Raw genomic sequence first — 20,683 nt, 5'->3', positions numbered from 1 at the left:
AGAATGCACACAGGGTTGGGGGGCTTGCTCTGAGCCTCCCCCAAAGAGACGGTCATTCACGTGGGCGGTGGGGAGAGGGAGGGAGCAAGGTGGTGTTCACCGGGCACCTCCTGTGTACCATGCACTCCCGATACAACTGCACTAAGACAAGCCCCTGGGGCAGCCAGTGCCTGGTTGCCGGGGGCACCATCCACTACACTGTCCGCTTTGCCTGCTGTGGGTGGGATGCTCTGGCTGGCAGTGGCCGGTGTGTCTCCACTTAGAAACAGACCTTGCAGGGCCTTGGCTGCACGTGTGTGGAGGGCGCACCCACGCTGGGTGGGAACTCAGCCTGCCACGCCCTGCCCATGTGGTTTCCCAACACGACCTGTGGCTTAAACGTACAAAGGACCACAGGCAGGGCCTTTCTGCTCTCTTTGAAGGATGCTGACCATCCCCAACCCCACTCCTGTGGACAGAGGTTTCCCCTTGGTGGGGAAACACTGCAGATACTTCTTTCAGAACTGGCTTCCTGTTTGCAGAGTAAGCCGTCTTTAGAAAGGAGGAAAATCCACAAACGTAATTGCCACTGTGTCTAATTAGGCAGAGCTATGTAAATCGAGCATTTCTACATGATTAAAATGTCAGGAGAGCTGGGGTGACACAGGAGCGGCTGAGTGTCTCTCGCAGCCCCATCATCGGAGGGGCCCCTCTTGCTAATCCTGCTCATCTGCCTCCCTCCTAATTAGAATATTTATGGCCTGATAAGCCAGGCAGGTGGTGCTCTGGAGGGAGGGTAGTCACTGGGCTATGTGATCTGCCCATCCAGCTCCATCCTTGAACTGCTGACCATGGGTGGCTCACCATCTTGAAACTTCTTTCTCCCAAAGGTGGGCCAAATTCACCATATTATGGTTCATATATTTTTCAAGCGTCTCCACCCTATGTGGCCATCAGATGAGATTTCACAGAGTGATAAAGATGGCTTATCCCCGGGCCAATGATGATAGTGACCTCCACTAACTTTACGAATTCACTCATGAGACTCAGCTCAGGTGGAAAACATTCTTAGTGACAAGACCAGCATCCCCGCCTTACTCACAAGAAGCATCATGACAGGCCACATGGGAAATTCCAAAAATCTGTTTTCCTGGAAAATGAGCTCCCTGTAAGACTATAGCAGGCATCAAGGGGAGTGGGGTCAGCGGTGGTCTTGGACCAGGCAGAGTTTGGTGTGTGTCATTTAGTCACTAAGTTGTGTCTGACTCTTTGTGACCCCATGGACTGTAGCGTGCCAGGCTTCCCTGTCCACTAATCCCAAAGTTTGCTCAAGCTCATGTTCATTAAGTCAGTGACGCCATCCAACCATCTCATCCTCTGTTGCCCTCTTCTCCTCCTGCCCTCAATCTTTCCCAGCATCAAGGTCTTTTCCAATGAGTCAGCTCTTCACATCAGGTGACCAAAGTATTGGAGCTTCAGCATCAGTCCTTCCAATGAATATTCAGGGTTGATTTCCTTTAGGACTGACTGCTTGGATCTCCTTGCTGTCCGAGGGACTCACAAGAGTCTTCTCCAGCACCACAGTTCGAAGCATCAGTTCTTTGGTGTTCAGCCTCCTTTATGGTTCAGCTCACATCTATACATAACTACTGAAAAATCCATAGCTTTGACCATACAGACCTTTGTCGGCAAAGGAGTGTCTCTGCTTTTTAATATGCTGTCTAGGTTGGTCATAGCTTTCCTTCCAAGGAGCAAACGTTTTTTAATTTCATGGCTGCAGTCACCATCTGCAGTGACTTTGGAGCCCAAGAAAATAAATCTGTCACTGCTTCTACTTTTTCCCCTTCTATTTGCCATGAAGTGATGGAACTGGATGCCATGATCTTAGATCTAATCCCTTGAATCTATTTATCACCTCCACTGTATAATCATAAGGGATTTGATTTAGGTCACATCTGAATGGCCTAGTGGTTTTCCCTGTGTGTGTTAGTCACACAGTCATGTCCAACTCTGTGACCCCGTGGACTGTGGCCCACCAGGCTCCTGAGCCACAGTCAACTCCAGGTCTTGTTTTTGCTGACTATATAGAAGTTCTCCATCTTCACCTGCAAAGAATATAATCAATCTGATTTCAGTATTGACCATTTGGTGATGTCCATGTGTAGAGTCACCTCTTTTGTTGGAAAAGGGTATTTGCTATGACCAGTGTGTTCTCTTGGCAAAACTCTGTTAACCTTTGCCCTGCTTCATTTTTTACTCCGAGGCCAAACTTGCCTGTTACTCCAGGTATCTCTTGACTTCCTACTTTTGCATTCCAGTCCCCTGTGATGAAAAGATATCTTTTTTGGTGTTAGTTCTAGAAGGTCTTGTAGGTCTTCACAGAACTGGTCAACTTCAGCCTCTTTGGCATTAGTGGTTGGGGCATAGACTTGGATTACTGTGATGATGAATGGTTTGCCTTAGAAGTGAACAGAGATCATTCTCTCATTTTTGAGACTGCACCCAAATACCGCATTTTGGACTCTTTTGTTGACTATGCTGCTAAGTCACTTCAGTCATGTCCAACTCTGTGTGACCCCATGGACGGCAGCCCACCAGGCTACCTCATCCCTGGGATTCTCCAGGCAAGAACACTGGAGTGGGTTGCCATTTCCTTCTCCAATGCATCAAAGTGAAAAGTGAAAGTGAAGTCGCTCAGTCGTGTCTGACCCTCAGCGACCCCATGGACTGCAGCCTTCCAGGCTCCTCCGTCCATGGGATTTTCCAGGCAAGAGTACTGGAGTGGGGTGCCATTGCCTTCTCCATTATTGACTATGAGGGCTACTCTATTTCTTCCAAGGGATTCTTGCCCACAGTAGTAGATGTAATGGTCATCTGAATTAAATTCACCCATTCATGTCTATTTTAGTTCACTGATTCCTAACAGGTCAGTGTTCACTCTTACCATTTCCTGCTTGACCACCTCAATTTACCTTGATTCATGGACGTAACATTTCAGGTTCCTATGCAATATTGTTCTTTACAGCATTGGATGTGATTTTCATCACCAGACACATCCACAGCTGAGCATTGTTTCTGCTTTGGCCCAGCCACTTCATTCTTTCCGGAGCTATTAGTAATTGCCCTTCACTCTGCCCCGGTAGCATATTGGACACCTACCAGCCTGGGGGGCTTATCTTCCAATGTCATGTCTTTTTGCCTTCTCATATGTTCATGGGGTTCTTGAGGCAAGAATACTGGAGTGGATTGCCATTTCCCCCTCCAGTGGATCGTGTTTTGTCAGAACTCTCCACTGTGATCCATCCATCCTGTGTAGCCCTGCACCATTGAGTTACCATAGCTTCATTCAGTTACACAAGTCCCTTTATCATGACAAGGCTGGGATCCATGAAGGGGGTTCAATATATCCCACTGGCAATCCTTGAATCATTTTTGCCAAACACTATTTTTAAGACACCGAATGTGGCTCTGTAGTCTCAGAGAAAAAAAAATTGCCCATTGAATCCACTGACCCCCTCACATTGGGTCCTCACCCCTGAAGTCATTGCACCCCAAAAAAAACAGAGGGAAGAAGAATAGTGATCCTAGGAGGGCCTCAGGGCTCCAGCTTGCCTCCGAGACTGGCCTCACCCGTGCCGTCCAAGAGTCTGCTGAGTCACAGGATGGTCCTGCAGACGTGGGGGTCTGGCAGCGAGCAGGGCAACCCCTCCAGGACCCACGGCCCATGCATTCGTATTCACGGGGACCCTCAATACCACACTCCTGGCCACACTGAGTCCAGCTGGTTCCCAGGGTTCCCAGGGTTTTCCAGATGTCACCTCCCTCCACTTAACGTTGTCACAGTGGGAAATCAGCCCCAGGGAAAGCAGATGACAGCACTTCCTTTAGAGAAAGATGAGAAATGCAAAACAAAAGCCAGGGTCTGTGCTGAGATCTCTGATGGATTCTCTCCATGCGGGACATAGCCCTCAAGGCCACAGAGCAGCTGCCCACAGAGCATGCCGGGATTGGCCCAAGCCCTCAGGCCCATACCTGTTTCTGGGGCTTAGCTGCCCCGAGGCATGTGCAATCTTCCCACACCAGGATTTGAACCTGTGTCTCCTGCACTGGTAGGTAGATTCTTTACCACTGAGCCACCAGGGAAGCCCTGGATTCTTGCTCTTGACAGTGGCTTTTAAGAGAAGCAGCAGCAGACCTGGGCCTAGAGTCTGGAGCCACCAGGAAGATGGACTGGGGTCCCACCAGGCACAGGCCATCTTCCCATCCAGGTCAGGGTGGTGCCACCTGGTGAAGCTGTGGGTGCGGAGTGGGTGCCCTGTGAGGCTGTTCAGCATGCGGTCAGCCTGCAGGCCCAGCGTGGGATGTGGGTGCCTGGGGACCCCACAGGCAGGAGTGGAGTGTTGGCACCTGGAAATGTCATTTGGGTCTGTGAAGCCCACTGTGTTCACATGGGTGGGTCAGCGGCGTTTGGCACCTCTGCAGCACTGTGCTCCCTCCCCTCCCCCTGGACCACTGTCTACCTCAGGGCCTTTCTAGCCCTGAAGGATACCTGGGTGCCAGCAGTGACTCCCCACCCTCAGCCCCCCAGGCTAGGCCCTCCCAGTGGAGCAGCCTGCTTTGAGCATTTCCTACAACGTTAGCCTTTGCAGGTCTGGCTGTTCTCACTGAGCATCTAGCGTTCAAGGTCTGTCCACACTGTGGCTGGGGTCAGTGCTTCACCCCTTTTCATGGCTGAATCGTATTCTGCTGCGGACAGAAACATTTGCTAGTCCCATCGTTAACTGGTGGGTGTTCAGACCACTCCCCATGACAGGTGCTGCTGTGATCACAGATCAGCCCCTGCTTGGATGCCTGTTCTCGTCCTCTTGGGCATATGCCTAGACATGGACTTGTGGTCAAAAGGCGACTCTGTGAATTCCCAGGACCCACTGCCTACTTTCCATGGTGGCCACACTCTCCATCCCTTTTGGGACAAGTCTCAATGCGCTTGCGTGAACAGGTCATCAGCCTTGTGGTTCATCCCACACCCAGGGCCCATCCAGTGGGTCCCCAGTTGTGTTCTCAGGCCCTGAGGACACCCACGGGCTGGGCACATGAGAACCAGACACAGGCAGGCGGTTAGGCTGCACTGTCTCCAGGGACAGTCTGGCCCAGTCCCAGGAGCAGCGGGGCAGCAGGGTCCGAGCTGCGTGCCCTGGAAGCCCCAAGTGGAGAGGGCCGAGAGTGGAGGGTGCAAGAATCTTTGATGCTTTTCTGGGGCAGGCCAGCCGGCTGCATTATTGATGGATGTTCTGCAAAATTTAAATGCTGAGCTACGGGGCGGTGAGTGAAAACCCCAGAGACTCCGGCTTGCAGTTTTCTTCCCTTCTCCTGAACTTGGAAATGGTCAGATCACGTTTTAATGAATTCACTGCAGCCCTACTGCTGCCCGGCTCTGAGGGCTCTGCACCTGGCAGGAGCAGGGGGACTGCTGGGCAGCTGCCAGGCTGACCAGCAGGGGCACCTGCTCAGTACGCCTCCTGGTGGCCGCAGCTATCAACAACCATCCTTCAGCGGGTGGCCCACACCCCCACCTCCCTCCAGCTCCGCTGGGGTGGGCGTGTCATAGGGAGAGCAGAGGTGGAGGAACGCTGGCCGTTGACTGGTCCAGAGCTGGGCCCAGGGTCCTCTCTGAGTCCCGGGGGGCCCAAGAAGAGGGTTGCTGGAGTCCAGGATCCAGTCGCCACATGGCTCACCAGTTCCAACCTGAGAATCCAGTTTGATCACCTGCAAAGTGGGGATGGTATTGCACCCTATTCCCCAGGGCTGGCTGAAGGACAGGTGGGGATACTGTGTGTGGTCTGTGGATCCACCAGCAGGAAGCACTAGAACCACCCTGAAAACAGCCCCACGCAGTCCACCAACTCCAGGGCCCCTCCCTGGCCTCATGCAAATGGTGACAAGCATGCTAAGGCCACGAAGCAAGGCCCAAGGAAGGCTTTTTATATAAAAACATCAATTCTCTTACCCATGCTAGACCCTCCCAACAAGTAAAGCTGGAACATTTGGAAGAGGGTTTCTGTCCAGGGATGTTTCCCAGGTTCTACCTGGGCCCCACCACCCACCCTCAGGTGACCATTATGAAGTCTGTAAAGTATACTTCCTAAAGCTAAAGCCACAGCAGAGGCTGGCCCGCATTCCCCTAGTGCCCCCGCAATGACCTGTCTGAGCTCAGCAAGGCTGGCTGGATCTCAGAGGCCCCACCCATGGGGCCTCTGGGTTTTCTTTCTGCACCCTGCACTCCCCTCACCCCGCACCACACAGCCTAGAAGGACCCCACCACTGCCACCACCTGGCTCCCAAAAGCAGGACCGGTATGCCGTCTAGTGGTGGTTGTCTGTACAATACACACTTGCACAGGCACCAACGTGCACACACTCCCAGGCATGCACACACAGACACACTGCACGTACACACAAACATACACATATACACGTGCCTATACACATACATGTACGTGCACACACACTGGTATACACGTGCATACATATGGGTCCAGAAACACAGGCATACACACAGGAACACGAGCTTGCACACGCATATACACCCATGCACACACACACACGAACTGCCCCGCGTCTCTGAGATGGTTTGGCTCTCCAGTGTCGTCTTAGGGCCGCAGCCCATAATAGTCGCAATGTAGAGGCAGTGACTCCACAACTAAAGATAAGACTGGAGGGGCGCCTTCTCGCTGTAGTCACACGACAGCAGTGTCACGGGGCGAGCACCTTCCCTCCTCTGCTCTGGTTAAGCCCCTCCCTTTGCTGTGGGGTCGGAGCCAAGGTGGGGTGAAGTCCCTCCTCGCAGCCCTCCAGCCTGGGTCTCCCTCCCTCCCTCCCACCAGGCAGTCACAGGGGCAGCACAGCCGCTCCCAGCAGGGTCTCGCCATCTGCTTCAAGGAAGGCCAGCGTGGGGATGGGGCTGTTTCCGGGGCCTCGGTCCCTCCAGTGGCCTGGGAAGGGCAATTTGAGGCCTTGGTTCCTGGGGTGACCACACACTGTGTGCCGTCAAATGCCAGCTGTCGGGGGGAGGGGTCCGAGACCAAGGCTGGGCCGTGCTGGCTCCTTCTGGAGGGTCTGTGCATCCGCTGGCTTCCAGTCACGCTGCAGCCCTTGGCATCCTTGGCTTGTGGTCGCTCCAGCCTCTGCCCCATCTCATGTGTCCTCTGCCCTCATCGTCTCTTACTGGACACCTGTTGTTGCACTGGGCTGCCCTGACCCAGAGGGCCCAGGTCCATCTCGACCTTCACTTTATCTAAAAGGCTCATGATGGACTTGGGACCACAACTTAACCAATCACCAGGCTGTCCTATCATCTCTTTACTGTCCCTGAAGAATGACCTCTGCTGGCCACTGAGAGCAGGGTAGGAACAGAGGTGGGCAGCTGGGGACCAGGAGCCAAGCGCCATCTGTCTCCGGCCAGCCATGTGGCCCACGTGTGACCTGTTTAATGAGGAGTTGCCTGCACTGGACAGTGGGCTCCTGAGCCGGGTCTTGCATGTCATCTTCCCCACGATGCTCATGCAGAGCAGGGTCTGGGCAGGTCAGACGGGAGGTCCCACATCTCCTTCCTGCTCCTCATCCCTCAGGACCCCAGGTGGCCAGAGCTTCCACGTTGGGTTGGCAGAGCCCTGGGGGTGCCCCGCAATGGGACTCTGGATGCCTCAGCCCCATAACGTCGCCAGCCGTGAGGCAGTCTCCATTTAACACTGACTCCAGGAGCCCCCTTCCTGACTGCCTGCCATGGTTTATGTTGTGGGAGGTCCAGAAGCATCTCTGCAGCCAGGCGTGTGGAGGGGGTCAGCTCAAGGGGCGTCCCCAACGCCCATGCCCCTCCTGTGCCAGATGCTATAGGACAGGCCTGTCCGAGGTGTGCCCCCGGCCTGGCCACCATCCTCAGCCCAGGCCAGCGTCTAGCACAGCTGGAATCAACTAGCAACTGACCAGTGCCTGCAGAGCCAAGCTGTGATGCAGATGGTCACCGTGGATGCTGGGGAGGGTCTCCTCCGCCAGTGACAGTGTGTACACGTGCTCTAGATGCCAGAGGGAGAGCTCTGACCACAAAGTCCTGGGCTCTGGAGCAAGAACATGCAGAGGGCCGCCGTGCTGATGCTGAGAAGAAAAGCAGGGTCTCAGGAGAATGGGTGTCTGTCAGGGGGAGCAGGTGCACACTTGTATTTTATTTGAGGAGGGAAGGTCTTGCTGATGGGCGCAGTGTCAGAGCAGGCAAAGCAGCCCTGCATGACCCTGGGGGGGAGGGGAACATGCGTTTAAGGAGCAGCAAGGAGGCCCCGTGGTTACAGCAACGTGGACGAGGCAGGAGGGGAGAGAATGAGGCCGCTGAGGCCACCACCTGCTCCTGGGACCCGTGGCTCCTGCCCACGGAGCAGAGGTGAGCCCCCAGCTCTGTGTTAATCAGACCCACCAGGTGAGAGGGGCAGGGTCTTCTCGGCACCTGCATGTGTGTCTCAGCCTTCGTTTCTCTGTGCGATGGGAGGTGACAGGAGGCTGCTCTAGGCTCTGTCGGCCTGGGTGGCCCCCCTTCCCCATACTTTGTGGGCTGGGCCTAGATATTCACAGATGGAACTTTAGAAATAAACTGTCATGTTTAGGACTAATTTCTATTTACAGCAGGTGATGCTGGTTTGCCATTTATAGCAGTGGCAGAAACTGCTTTTTTTTTAAGCTTTTTATTTTTTATGAGGGTTAGCCAATTAACAGTTGTGATAGTTTCAGGTACACAGCAAAGGGACTCAGCCATACATACACCTGTCAAACTCCCCTCCCATCCAGGCTGCCACATAATATTAAGCAGAGTTCCCTGTGGTTATCCATTTTGAATATAGCAGTGTGTACATGTCCATCCCAAACTCCATAAGTATCCCTTCCCCGCCGCTCCTTCCCCCTGGCAACCATAAGTTCATTCTCTGAAGTCTGTGAGTCTGGGAAACTGCTTTTAAGTGTGCTTACTGAAGTACAGGAATGTGTTTGCTGTCAGGGACAATCTGCAGAGAGAACTGGGGGGGGGCGGGCACGGTGGGGGTGACCGGCGTGTCCAGAGGGGGAGCCCCCACCACAACCACCCCAAGGCCATGACAATCGGGCCCTGAGTCTGCCCTCAGGCCAGCGGTGCCCTGGAGGGTCGGGGTCAGAAGTGCTAGAGAAACATCAGTTTATCACAGGTATCGAATCCAGCCCCCTGTGCTCTGCAGCAGGGTCTTATTGTTCATCCGGTTTGTTTGTAGTCCTTTGTATCTGCTAATCCCAACTCCCACTCCATCCTTCCCTCGCCAACCTCCTTCCCCTTTGGTAACCATAAGTCTGTTCTCTGTGAGTCTTTCATAAATTAAGCTCATTTGTATTGTACTTTAGATTCCACAATATAAGTGCTATCATATATTTGTCTCTGACTTAACTTCATTTAATATGATAATCTCTAGTTGCTCCCATGTTGCTAAAAATGACATTATTTCATTATTTTTATGGCTGAGTAATATTCCACAGTTATGTATGTACATCTTTATTCATCTGTTGATGGACACAATGCCTTGGCTATTGTAAGTAATGCAGCTGTTAACATTGTGGCTATATGTCTTTTCAAATTAAGAGTTTTCTCTAGATATACACCTAGGAGTGGGATTGCTAGAAAAATGGTAAGTCTACTTTTAGCTTTTTAAGGAACCTCCATACTGTTCTCCATGGTGGCTGTACCAATTTACACTCCCACTAACAGCAGAAGATGGTTCCCTTTTTCCACATCCTCTCCAGCATTTATTGCTTGTAGATATTTTTGATGATGGCCATTCTGACCAGTGTGAGGTGATAATTCATTGTGGTTTTGATTTGTATTTCTCTATAAGTAAGGGCTTCCCTGGTGATTCAGTCGGTAAAAAAATCCCCCAGCAATGCAGGAGACCTGGGTTTGGTCCCTTAGTTGGGAAGATCCCTTGGAGGAGGAAACGGCAACCCACTCCAGTGTTCGTGCCTAGAGAATTCCATGGACGGAGGAGCCTGGCGAGCTACAGGGGTTGGAAAGAGTCAGATGTGACTAAGCAACTTAGCACGCACAGTCATTAATGAGGTTGAGCATCTTTCCATATGCCTGTTGGCCACCTGTATATCTTCTTTGGAGACATGTATATTTAGGTCTTCTGCCCATTTTTTGACTGGGTTATTTGGTTTTTTGTTATTTATTTGTATGAGCTGTTTGTATATTTCAGAAATTAATCCTTTGTTGATTATATCATTTGCAAATATTTTTTCCCAACCTGTAGGTTTTCTCACTCTGGTGTGCAAAACTTGTGTTTATTTGTGCTTCTATTTCTATTGCCTTAGGAGACTGACCTAAGGAAAAAAACACTGCTACGTTTTATGTCAGAGAATGTTTTGCTATGTTCTCTTGTAACAGTTTTATGGTGTCATGTCTTATATTTAAGTCTTTACGCTCTTTGGAGTTTCTTTTTGTGTATGGTGTGAGCGAGTGTTCTAACTTCATTTACATGCGGCTGTCTAGCTTTCCCAACACTACTTGCTGAAGAGACTCAAACGTCTTCTGAAAGGGGCCAGATAGCAAATGTTTTAGGCTTTGCAAGTAATGTAAGCTCATCACAGCCACTTAGCTCAGCTGTTGTGCAAAATCAGCCACAGACAATGTGTAAATAAATGAATCTGGCTGTGTGCCAATAAAACTTTATTTACAACAAAACAGACAGTGGCAGACAGATTTGATCCACAGGCCAGAGTTTACTGACCCTCAAAGGCCCCTTGATGACTCGCAGCTACCCACGAAGGTGTAGACACCTTACCAGGCACTGCTCTCTCAGGGGTGCTGCACTGGTGGCTCCTGGCAAGGTCTGGCTGCAGAAGGTTTGGGGAGCCCCTTCAGTGCCCAGAAATCCACTGTCCCCATCCAGCTTTATTTGCCTCCTAAAACCCACACCTGTATCTGAACACTAACCACTCCTTCCAGGCAGCATGCAGAGAGAGTCTGCTGGTATGCAGGTAACGGGGTCGGGGGCTCAACTTTCCTTCTCTTGTTTGAATTTCTGACACTGAAGATGCTAAAGAAATGAGGTCGCTGCAGACACACATCTGGGGTCGCCTCTCTTTGCAAACTTCCACCCCAATTTTACAAAACTCAGTGTCTTACAGTCCAAGCCCCCTTTTCCTTCCTTCTAGTTTGATCCACACCTGTGAAAGCCAGGTGCTGGGATGAAGGCAAAGACCTTGCCACCCACTGTGAGTGAGGAAAATGTTCTTCCTGCGGCCAATACCCTGGGCAGGAAGGGGACCCAGCAGCAGCTGAATCCATCCAAGGAATATGTTTCTTTGAACAAAGTATAAACAGCTATACCCAAGCTGCTGCTCTGTTCTTCCCCCTTGTCCCTTCTAGAAAGTCCAGCAGTACATGGTCATCATTCAGGCCACGGACATGGAAGGGAACCTGAACTACGGCCTCTCCAACACGGCCACTGCCATCATCACGGTGACGGATGTAAACGACAACCCGCCAGAGTTCACTGCCAGCACAGTGAGTGTGTGTCCCCTCCTGAAGGAGTGGGCCGGTGGCGTTCAGACTCCAGGGGGAGGCTGAAGCGTCGGCCACTTTGGGGTGTGCTCGGCGGGACAGGCTGGGGGCTGCAGGGGGACATACATGCCAGGTCCCTCTGGAAGGACCCTCCACAGCCCACCATCAGCAGGAGGGCAGTGGGGGACAAAATGTGTCCTGCCCCTTCAGGCACGGCCGGCGGGCTGTGACCAGGCCACGAGCCAGGTTGCCCGCAGACCTAAGTGCCCACAGGAATGGTCCAGTGGTACAGCCATGGGATCACGGAGTCACGGGCTCCCAATTCCTCTGGGTTCCCAAGGAGCTGTGTCCTTCAGTCCACTCGCCCTGGCATGGAGGTGCTGACGGGACAGGAACCTACACCCACCCTGCAGCTGCCTGGCCGGAAATGTGGTGGGTGGTGGGAGGGTGGTCAGTGAGGGTTCCCGGGGCACCACCAGGCCCCTCTCCCCCAGCACCAGCCTGGGCCTCTGGTCAACCTTTGGTCCCCACCAACCCCGTGAGGCTCAGGACCCAGTCATGGGAGAGGAGGCTGAGGCTCAGAGAGGCTAAGTCACTTACCCAGAGCCACAGAGTCCACCAGGCAAGCAGCTGGGAGTGGGCCCCAGAAGCTGAGCTCTCAGGGGATGGAGAGGGGAGCCCCTCGCAGTGAGCCCACGTCAGCATCCCCTCAGCCTGCCTCCCCACGGCCCCCACACTCTTCAATCCCAATCTCGCAGTGCTCCGTGCTAGAGTCCCAGGCTCTAGGTCCAGGTGGACCAAGGCGGGAGGAGGGCAGTCCCAGCCATGAGGGCACAGTGCCACCTGGTGGGCAGATGGCAGATCGCCCTGTGGGGTCAGGGTGGGATAGCTTTCATTCTGTGGGCTCTCCACGGCCAGGGGGCAACATCCAGGGAGTCTGGACATAAGTGAGACATACCCCCCAGCCTGCAAGAACCCCAGGCCCATCCCCAAGGCAGCCCCCACACTTACCGAGTTTTTCTGTTCTCAGCATGGATCTTTGGAAACTTTCAGGAACAAATTTTCATTCTGTCTCCCGACTTAATCATTCTCTTTTAACTTGAATTTTGGTTAGGTCATTCACACACACAGCACAGCAACTTAAAGTTACAAAATGACTTACCCTGGGGAAGAGGCCCTGGTGTTTTAATTCTGTCCCTTGCATCGTTTCTAGTTTTCTGTTTATGATGTGCCCTGAAGACATTTCCACATCCAGATTCCAAATGGCCTTGGAATTTTTTCAACATGTGTTTAGAAATAATTTCAAGTTCACAGAAAGGTTGCAAGAAAGGAATGGGGAATAGAACAGCCTCACGGAGAGAAGGCAGGATGGTGGAGTAGAAGGCCTCGAGCCCATCTCCTACCACAAAACTCAAAATCACAGCTGCTGAACAGTCATCCATAAAAAAGACTGGGACTTGCCAAAAGAGATTTTCTACATCCAGGGATATAAAGAAGAAACCACAACACGATGGGAGGAGAGCACTCTCACAATGTAATCAAATCCCATCACAGGAAAGGTCAGCTAAACTAAAAATTGGTTCTTTGAGACTACTACAGGCAACTATATGGCAATAAATTAGACAACCTAGAAAAAATGGACAAATGCTTAGAAAGGTACCATCTCCCAAAACTGAACCATGAAGAAACAGAAAATATGACCAGACCAATAACAAGTACTGAAGTCGAATCTGTGATTTAAAAACTCCCAACAAACAAAAGTTCAAGACCAGATGGCTTCACAAGTGAATTCTATCAAACATTTAGAAAAGAGTTAATACACATCTTTTTGAAACTATTCTGAAAATTTTCAGATGAAGGAACAACTCATTCTATGAAGCTACCATCACCTTGATATCGAAATCAGGCAGATGCTTCAAAAGAAGAAAATTACAGGCCAATATCACTGATGAACATAGATGCAAAAATCCTCAACAAAACACTAGTAAAAAGAATCCAACAACACATTAAAAGTATCAATCAATTTGAAAAAAGACTGGGACCTCCAGCCATGAACAAGGAGAATTCATCCCAGGGATATAAGGCTTTGTAAACATCTGCAAATCAATCATTAACAAATCGAAGAATAAAAACCATACGATCATCTCAGTAGATGCAGAAAAACTTTTGAAAAAATTCGACACCCATTTATGATAAAAACTGTCCAGAAAGTGGGCATAGAGGACACCTACTTCAACATAATAAAGGCCATGTATGACAAACCCACAGTTAACATCATACTCAGCTGTGAGAAAGTGAAAGCATTTCTTCTAAGGTAAGAACAAGACAAGAATGTCCACTCTTGCCGCTTTTATTCGGCATAGTTTTGGAAGCCCTAACCAAGGCAATCATAAAAGAAAAAGAAATAAAACTTATCCAAACTGGAAGAGAAGAAGTAAAACTGTCAGTGTTGGCAGATTACACGATCCTCTACATGAAAATCCTAAAGATGCTACCAGAAAACTACCAGAGCTCATCAACGAACTTGGTGAAGCTGTAGTATAAAAAATTCATGTATAGAAATCTGTTGCATTTCTACAAATTTACAATGAAAGATCAGAAGGGAAATTAAGAGAACAATCCCACTTAACATCACAACAAAAAGAATAAAATACCTAGGAATAAACCTACCTACGGAGACAAAAAATCCGTACTCAGAAAACTATGAGACACTGATGAAAGGAGTTAAAGACAACAGAAACAGATGGAGAGAGACACCAAGTGGACTGGAAGAATCAGTACTGTCAAAACGACTATACCACCCAAGACAATCTCCAGATCCAGCGCAATCTTGATCAAATTACCAACGGCATTCTTCACAGAACTAGAACAAGAAAGTTCACAATTTGTATGGAAACACAAAAGACCCCAAACAGCCAAAGAAATCATGAGAAAGAAAAACGGAGCTGGAGGACTCAGGCTCCCTGACTTCACACCATACTACAAAGCTACAGTCATCAACACACTGTGATACTGGGACAAAAATAAAAATATAGACCCGTGGAGCCGGACAGAAAGAAAGAAACCCACATACACCTATGGCCACCTAATCTATGACAAAGGAGGCAAGAATATGCAATGGAGAAAAGACAGTCTCTTCAGTAAGTGGTGCTGGGAAAACTGGACACCTATGTGTAGAAGAATGAAATTAGAACATTCTCTAACATCATACAAAACCTCAAAATGGATTAAAGACTTAAATAGAAGACCAGACACTGTAAACTTCTAGAGGAAAACATAGGGAGGACGCTCTTCGACATAAATCACAGCAATATATCTTTGGATCCATCTTCCAGAGTACTGAAAATAAAAACAAATAGGGACTTCCCTGGTGGTCCAGTGGCTGAGACTCCTCACTCCCAATACAGGGGGCCCAGGTTCAATCCCTGGTTAGGGAACTAGATCCCACATGCCTCAACTAAGACCCAGAGCAGCCAAATAAATACATATTTCAAATAATTTTTTTTAAAAATGGGACCTAATAAAACTTTAGAGTTTTTACACAGCAAAGAAAACCATAAATAAAAGGACAACCTATGGAACTGGAGGAAATACTTGCAAATGAAGCAACTGACGAGGACTTAACAAATAGCTCATGTGGCTCAATATAAAAAAAACCACCCAATCAAAATATGGGCAGAAAACCTAAGTAGACATTTCTCCAGAGAAGACATAGAAATAGCCAAAAGGCACATGAAAAGATGGTCAACAATGCTAATTAGTAGAGAAATGTAAATCAAAACTGCAAAGAGATACCACCTCCCACCAGTAAGAATGGCCATCATTTAAAAGTCTACAAACAAATGCTGGAGAGGCTGTGGAGGAAAGGGAGCCCTCCTACACTGTTGGTGGGAATGCAAACTGGTACAGCCACTATGGAGAACAGTATGGAGGTTCCTTAAAAAACACTGAACACAGATCTAGATATTATCCAGCAATCCCACTCCTGGGCATATATATCTGGAGGAAACCATAACTTGAGAAGAGGCACATACCCCAGTGTTCACTGCCGCACTGTTTACAACAGACAGGACATGGGAGAAATCTAAGTGTCCACTGACACGGGAATGGATAAAGGTGTGGGACATACGTATGATTCAATATTACCCAGCCATAATAAAGAGTGAAATAACCATGCACAGCACAGGGATGGATGATGAGCCATAGTATGTGATCACAGAGATGATCACAGTCCTTGAAGTCAGCCAGAGAAAGACACACACAGCATGATATCACTTATACGTCAAATCCAAAAAATGATACAAGTGAACTTATATACGAAACAGAAAACAGACTCAAGGGACTTAGAAAACAAGCTTATGGTTGTCAAAGGGGAAGCGGGGAGAGGAGTTCTGGACTAACTACACTACCATATATAAATAGTATAGAATATATATACACTACTATTGATGAAATAGATAGTCCATGAGGACCTACTGTATACCACAGGGAACGCTACTGAGCATCTTTTAACCTATATGGTGAAAGAATCTGAAAAGGAATACACACGTATATGCATATAACTGAGCCACTTTGCTGCACACCTGAAACTAACAGCCACTGCCAATCAACTAGACCTCAGTTAAAAACAACAGCCACTCACGCGACCCCACCAGCACCTTCCTCCATACCTGCTGCTCCCCGTGGACCTGCCCACAGAATTCCTCGGAGTGGCTGGACAATCAGCCATACGTTGTGAAGCCTCGTGTTCCAACACCTCGTCCTAAGAGGAGGGTTTTCCGTCAGGGAAATGGCTGCTACCCTTTTCCCACCAGAGACACCTGAGACCCAGAGGGTTACTTCTGGGCTACCTGAGGTCCCCTGCTCGCCCGGCCACCTGCTCACCACACCCCTGTCCTCTGAGACCCTCCCAGCTCCCGTGTCCTCTGCACCTGCCAGCTCTCGCCCACCCCGGCTTCTGCAGCTCCAGAGGGGGCCTCGACATGGCCCCTACACCCAAGCTCCTGGAAGGAAGGTCCACGGGGGACGACTTCTGTCCACTGTCCCGAGCCCCCGTCTGGCTTTGACAGCTTGGCCTCCTGTGGCTCTTCATGCCTTTAATCTTAACCTCATCTGCCCTTCTGCACACCAGCCACACTGCAAACACCCTGAGCCCCCAGAAAGGCTGAATCCTGGGTGACCCACAAGGAAGCAAAGGGGAGGGGGACAGGAGAGGGAGGAGAACCATCCTGACTCCCTGTGTGCACCAGGGCATCTACACAAAGGCAGGGGGATGACCAGTAAGATATCCCCAGGTCCATACGCACCTGTGAAGAGTGGGCAGCCCAGGAATTACACTGAGACCCCGGCCAGGGGCTGCATATGACCAAGGAGGCACCCTGGAGCATGTTCCTGGGGCCCAGTGACAAGCAGGACCCCAGGACACGGTCTGCTGGGCTCAGTGGGGGCCGCTCACACCCCACACACAGCTGGGCTATTTTTATCAAGTTTAATCAAGAACAATCAGCAGAAGCTGAAGAGATGGGAGGATGGATTTGCATGATCCGATTCCTAAACGTTAATTGAAAGTCATTTTCCCTTTGCCTGCTCTGGGCCTGCTCTACGCTTGCCGCCCCTGCATGGCTTTCCTGCTGTGAGAAGGCCACTGACCTCAGCACTCCCTGGGGGCAGGGCTGAGCCCCCAGAACACACCCCCACACCAAGCCCCAGTCCTGGACCGAAGCCCCAAGACCCAGCCTCCTCACCACCCACACACAAGCCCACAGGAGGGTCTCCTGGAGTCAGGAAACCCCTTCTGCCCCCAGAGTCTCTCCTGTTGTGTGACCTTGGGCTGGTGGCCAGACCTCTCTGAGCACAGGAATGTCTTCCCCTCTTTACACCTGAGTGTTACACAGCTCAGGGTGAAGCTGGGAGCATCTACTGAACTACAGGGAAGTTTGTTCTCTGCCCTAAAAATGCCACCAGGTGGTACCTGACCTCCATCACAAGGGGCCTGACCTGGCAGTTGAACAGACAGGGTTCCAGCTCTGCCTTCAGCAGGGGAGAGGTCAGGATGGAGGCACAAGAACGTTCATCCCAAGTCCAGTTTCCTCATCTGTTAAAAAAAAAAAAAGGAGGAGGGTGGTAAAGGTGGTGGTCAGAGAAATTCTTATATGTTCATACAATAAAATACAACAGAACCACCTGAAACAAACAGGACATGACCTGTCATATTCTAATGTGGAAAATCCTCCAAATAGATCAATCACTGGAAAGCCAGTGGACAGGACAGGTAAAGAGTGTAACGATCCTTTCCTTGTAAATAAACTGTATTATATAAATACCAAAAGAGGCCAGGAGTCCTGCAGGTACATAGCTGTAGACTGTGATAGGTTCGTTTTCACTGTGTTTGACTGGATGACTATTCCCCATCCAAGGCAAGTGTGAATAAAGTTAGGTTAAATATTTTTTAAAAGGGGGACTTTCCTGGTGGTCCAGTGACTAAGATTCCACACTCCCAGTGCAGGGGGCCTGTGTTCAATCCCTGGTCAGGGAACTAGACCCCACATGCCACAACTCAGAGTTCCCATGCCACAACTTAAAAGATCCCACGTGACACAAAAGGGCCCACGTGCCGCAGCTAAGACCTGGCACAGCCAAAAAAAACACGTATCTTTAAAATGGAGGGTGAGCTTATGGCAGGGTTCCCAGGGTTCCCTGAAGATGGAAGAGAAGACAAGCCCCAGTACCCCCTTTTCTGGAAAGGGGGTGACCAAGCCTACCTGTGAACCACAAAGCCAGGGAGGGACTTCAAGGTGTCTTAATGGCTGAGGGTCGGGTCCTCCCCTGAGCCAGCGTCACGGGCATGTCCCCGCATTACTCACGAGCTCCTACCACAGCACTGCGAGGAGGGGCGAGGCTGCAGCGTCCCACCTGGCCCTTGGCCCCAGGCTCCTCCCAGGGGTGGAGGAGGATGGACGTCAGCCCCCGAGTCTCACCCCGTTATTATGAGCCATGGCTCCCACCTGTCAGCTCCCGATTCCAAGCTCGGCAGCCAACAGAAATCGCTGCAGTCTCACCGGACAGGAAACTAAACTTCAAAGATTAAAATCACCAGGACATTATGCCGCCCCCACCTCTGACCCCTTGCACCAGCCACCCAGAGCTCCATCCCCCTCGGCCCATATCCCCGAGCCGGGACTTTCCTCCCTGTGGAGCCCCCAGGGCCTCACATGTGGAAAAATGAAGAGAAGAGAGAGGAGCCTGAAAGTGCGGGGTGGAGAGGAGAGAAGAGACTGGAAACCCCAACTGCAAATAACAAAGAAACTGAAAAAATATATATTAAAATTATTAGAATGTCACTTCCCAACAGAAGCGAACTCAGGCCCTCAGGCCCCAAGGCGGGCAGGGCTCCACTACATCCTGGCTGGACAGGGCTGCCAGGACAGATCCCCAGGCAGGGGCCAGGTCAGGGCACTCCCCTTGCAGTTCACACCCTCGGCCATACCAGGCTCCCGGGCCCTGGGAGAAGGTGGCAGGAGGGGGCAGGTCCTCAGACCTGAGCTGAGATAGGACCAGTCGTGGCTTGAATAGGGGGCACAGAGCAACATCTCGGGGGCTTGGCGCCCCCCAGGGAGTGGAGGGCAAGCTCTGTCATCTCCGTCTGCTCAGCCCAGCTGAGGGGTCGCTGGGCTTCCCTGTTCCCCCCAACTCTTGTGCTACCATGACCCTCCCTTGAGAGGAGTTGGGGCTGTACTGGAAGGCCCAGGCATGAACAGTAAGTCCACTTGCCTCTGGGGTGGGTAGGTGTGAGTGGTTCTGGATTACCAATCAGCAAGGCAAGAAATCCCATTCCAACGCTCCTTAAATCCTTCCCTTCCCAAATATCTGCCTTAGTATCCCATGGGGCATGGGGGAGGCTTTCCCTGTGCCTGAAAACCCCAGAAATTAAATTAAAACCTCATGATGGCTAGAGGAAGTCTGACAAGAAAATCCTAAACCAGACTTACCAGCTTAAGGCCCTTCTTTGTGAACCTTTATTAAACCTGCATGAATTAAAATACCCTTTTCCAATAAACTTCACCTGGAAGTCAGTAACCACGGTTAGGGCTGCGCTGCTGTGAACACAAGGAAGCCAGGGCTATTTGTCCAGGTTTGTGCCCAGCTTTTGTGGCTCAAGAGCACACTGTGTGGTCAAAGGACAGTCACATGACTTGCAGGTCCAGTGTAAAGTAAGAATGCAGGGCCCTCATTCACAAATTAGGAAGAATTTCAAGACTGACGCAGAGCATAAATCCAGCCCAGGACTCTCTTGAGCTGGGCCATGTCTGCACAGCAGTGATTCTCACTGGTGAGAGGCACTCAGCTTTCTATCAGCACCTCAGCACCAGCACCAATAGCCACGCACACTCACACGCACTTTGCCTGCCCATCACCACTGCTGCCACGTGAACCACACTCACTGACGGGGATGGCTCGAAGCCCTAACTGAGCTGTGACAGGAAAGAAAAAGGGCCAAGGCTCCGTGACTGGTCGCCTGCCCAGCCGCAGCCGCTGACCGCAGGCCCCAGGGACCCAGGGGCGATGAATTCAGTTCAGGACGCCCTTTGCAGCTGCTGCCCTCTCCTGTTCATTTCCCGTCTCACAACCACATTTTACTCTCTCATAAGCCCCAGGTACCAGCACTGGTCCCCAGCTGCACGGAGCAGGGCAGCGTGAGGGGACTTAGGGGAACAGCCTGGTGTGGGGGTGTCACAGGCAGGGCTCAGTATGCAAAGAAGTCTGGGCCTCTCTGGACGCCCCTGGGTCGGCAGAGACGTGGGACGGGCCGACCCCTGGGGATCACCATGTGGAAGCAGCTGAGGGCAGAGAGCAGCCCCCAGGGTGGGCAGAGGGCTCTCCAGCCTCTCCAGGCTTCCACGTGGGTTCGTCACACTGTCTTTTCTGACACCCTACAGTACGCAGGGGAAGTCCCGGAAAACCGCGTGGAGATGGTGGTGGCGAACCTCACGGTGATGGACCGAGATCAGCCGCTCTCCCCAAACTGGAATGCCGTCTACCGCATCATCAGTGGGGACCCCTCGGGCCACTTCAGCATCCGCACAGACCCCGCCACCAACGAGGGCATGGTCACCGTGGTTAAGGTGGGTACTCCCTCACT

At 51.1% G+C, this 20,683-nt stretch overlaps 1 protein-coding gene and 1 long non-coding RNA gene across 2 annotated transcripts in view; one reads left to right on the top strand and one right to left on the bottom strand.

Annotated features, from left to right (window-relative positions):
- The window catches only part of CDH4 (cadherin 4), a 478,160-nt gene that overhangs the window by 445,392 nt on the left and 12,085 nt on the right, over positions 1 to 20,683 (top strand). Inside the window, exons 8-9 of the mRNA XM_069546793.1 lie at positions 11,410 to 11,547; positions 20,481 to 20,666. Of these exons, the coding sequence (XP_069402894.1) occupies positions 11,410 to 11,547; positions 20,481 to 20,666 (324 nt within the window). The remainder of the gene's footprint in view (positions 1 to 11,409; positions 11,548 to 20,480; positions 20,667 to 20,683) is intronic.
- Positions 17,019 to 20,683, bottom strand: part of LOC138417091 (uncharacterized) — a 28,222-nt gene continuing 24,557 nt past the window's right edge. Inside the window, exon 3 of the long non-coding RNA XR_011247989.1 lies at positions 17,019 to 17,638. This is a non-coding gene — a long non-coding RNA (uncharacterized lncRNA). The remainder of the gene's footprint in view (positions 17,639 to 20,683) is intronic.

This window comes from Ovis canadensis, chromosome 13 (assembly GCF_042477335.2).
Source record: "Ovis canadensis isolate MfBH-ARS-UI-01 breed Bighorn chromosome 13, ARS-UI_OviCan_v2, whole genome shotgun sequence".
Classification (NCBI taxonomy): domain Eukaryota; kingdom Metazoa; phylum Chordata; class Mammalia; order Artiodactyla; family Bovidae; genus Ovis; species Ovis canadensis.
This window is presented reverse-complemented; position numbering and strand designations above follow the sequence as displayed.